The sequence below is a fragment of the Pinus tabuliformis genome, chromosome 3_2 (assembly GCF_031772625.1).
Source record: "Pinus tabuliformis cultivar Carrire ecotype Pingquan chromosome 3_2, CPIR1, whole genome shotgun sequence".
NCBI classification, from domain to species: domain Eukaryota; kingdom Viridiplantae; phylum Streptophyta; class Pinopsida; order Pinales; family Pinaceae; genus Pinus; species Pinus tabuliformis.
Genome location: NC_142302.1, coordinates 779919027 through 779921727, shown reverse-complemented (window position 1 = coordinate 779921727; position 2701 = coordinate 779919027). Strand labels below are relative to the sequence as shown.

The following is a 2701-nucleotide window of genomic DNA, read 5'->3' as shown; positions in this document are numbered from 1 at the left end:
GACTAAAATCAATATATAAAATTTGAAACATATTATAACTTAATATAAATACAATGTATTTATATTATATATATTTATATTGATTTTTTTATAGGAAAATTTATTTATGTAAATGTAAATTAAAATTAAATATATTTTAATATTTAAAATATTTTATTCAAATTTATTTATTCTAGTTGAATTTTTTAATAGTTAAAAAAATATTTAATCAAAACAAAATAATAAATATTTAGAATTTTTTTCCAAAGGAAAAAACGAAACTTTTTATTAAGTATATAAAAAGTTTACATTGCATATGCTGTGGCATCACCGCTCATACTGAGCTCTATCAAAACTGAGTTTCAAAAATTTCTTCCTTTATGTCTGTAGACAGCTCCCTTCAGGTGATGTCACTGTTCCTGGTATGCGCTGTCGAGTGGCCTTTAAAAGCCAATACACATAGCTGCAACTATGTATTGTTCATGATGAAAAAGCAGAAAACATAAATCGGGTCTCCTCAGGAGTGGGGAAAACAACCCATCGCTGTACATGAAAAGATAATATGGCCGCATTGTCATAGCTGTAATGTTTAATGCAATACAAAAAATTATTGAAAATAAGCATAATAAACAGAGGTTCCTGCCAAATATATCAGAGAGGATGGAGATAAGGTTGTTGGTCCGATCTTCTGATTTGGCCTTGTTCGTCTTCTTCTATTTTCCAGCTGCCCAAATCCTGTTGAAGACCATCTTTAGAGAGCTGATCTACCATGGCATTTCTTTCCCTGAAAATGTGATAAATGGAAAAACTGTTAAAATTTGATTTCAGTCTTTGAACTTCCCCCAAAATTTGTTTTAAGACCTGATTCCTGCATGTACTGTGACCATTCACCCATCTGATCACGTTTTGAGAATCCACAAAGATTTGAATAGTGAGGGTGTGCCTATGGATGAGCCAGCATAGAAGGAGTTTTAGGGCGTTCAATTCTGCATAATTATTGGAGCCTGTTCCTAGCCCCAAAGAAGCTTTCAGAGAGTGAGATGGGGATATATGAATGACAAGTCCTGCTCCTGCTAAGTTGTTTTGTGATGCACCATCGAAGAAAGCCCAAGGGACTCCTTCTAAGATCTGAACTTTAGGGGCAATTCTTTGGGAAGGAGAGTCCTTAGGATCGGGAAGGCTTGAGAAGATGGTTGCTCCCTGAATGGCAGTGATAGCTACAGGACTATCTTTATCTTGAAAGATGCTCCTGTTTCTAGCTATCCAAATCCCCCAACTGATGATTAGGGGCAGGTTGCGTAGGTTCCCATTCGCATGCTCATTCCACCACTTCTGCCAGGCTTCTTGAATATTGATGCCTTCCCAGACGAGCTTTTTGTTCAGGATGTTTCCAATCTCACACCATACCTTTAGTGATTCTGGGCATTTGAGAAAAAGGTGGTTAACAGATTCTGCTTCTGCTTTGCATAAGGTACATCTTCCAGGCCCGTGCATGAATCTGGACTGCAGATTATCCCAAGTTGGGATTTTGCCCCTTAAAATGCACCAAAAGAGGATTTTTGATTTTGGAGGGCACTTGAGTTTCCACAGCTGCTTCGCCCACCACTCCGGATCTCCCCATCCTTTCCTTGACATAAGGAGATTATACCCGTGCTTTGGGGCATATTCCCCTGATTCTGCATGGGCCCAAAATAGCTCATCTTGCCTGTCGCTCAACCTTACATTTGACCTGAGGAGTTCCTGAGTGAAAACATTCCATTCATTCCACCATCTTTGCTCCAATTCCAACTCTTCTCCATTCTTCCATGCTTGCCCCCATATGGAAGAGAAACCCGGTTTCTCCACTTGGCTGAGGAAGCGGAGATCCTTCCCTTCCAACTGCTGAATCAGATCGGGGGAGAGGGCATAGTTGCCATTGCATCCGACACAGGGGTCCTTCCCGATCTTTACCTTTTCACCATTCCCGATCTTCCAGGCTAAACCTTGCTCAATCACCTTAAAAGACTCCAAAGTGGCTTTCCAAATAGCAGAAACATTCTTTTGGGTCTTAATTGGGTCCCTGATCCAGTCTTCCAGGGGGGTTGGATCAATGTATTTTCTTTTTACCGTTCTTGTCCAGAGATTTTCCATCTTTATAAGGCGCCAACCCGATTTAGCAGCTAATGAAAATCTGAAATCTGGGAGGCTTTTAATCCCCCAGCCACCCCACTCCTTCGGCCTCGCCACTTTCTCCCATGTGACCCAAGGGAGTACCGAGGATTCCTTAGTCCGTGCCCATAGAAATCTGCTGCATATTGTCCTGATTTTCTCCAGTACTCCTTTTGGAACCCATATTAGGGCTGCCCAGTACACTGGGATGGCTAGAAGCACAGATTTTATTAAGGTCAATCTCCCTGCTCTGGATAGCCATTTGAAGCTCTAGTGACTGATTCTTGCTTCAATCTTAGCGATTAGCCAGGACCAATCCTCCTTCCTATCATCATTTGGCTTTAGCCAGAACCCCAGGTATTTAAATGGAGCGCCCATGATGCTTACTTCATATGGAAAGAAAGAGCTGAACTGCTCCTTTTCAGATCTACTTAGGCCTTCTTCAATGATTTGAGATTTCCTGGGATTGATCTGCATTCCGGTAGCTTTCATAAAGAGGTCAAAAATGGATTTTAGCTCCTTCAGTTCATTGAGGGATCCATTAGAAAAAATCAGGATATCATCTACAAAAAGT

At 40.5% G+C, this 2701-nt stretch overlaps 1 protein-coding gene across 1 annotated transcript; it reads right to left on the bottom strand.

The window, feature by feature from the left end:
- Positions 1 to 630: 630 nt before the first annotated feature.
- LOC149182940 (uncharacterized) lies at positions 631 to 2109 on the bottom strand. The gene has a single exon (XM_089414735.1). It carries the CDS (start codon positions 2107 to 2109, stop codon positions 631 to 633), a length of 1479 nt encoding a protein of 492 aa, XP_089270861.1.
- Positions 2110 to 2701: the final 592 nt, after the last annotated feature.

What these genes read in the sequence shown, in the direction of transcription:
- LOC149182940 (XM_089414735.1), bottom strand. Translation starts at nt 2,109, where the DNA reads ATGGAAAATCTCTGGACAAGAACGGTAAAAAGAAAATACATTGATCCA.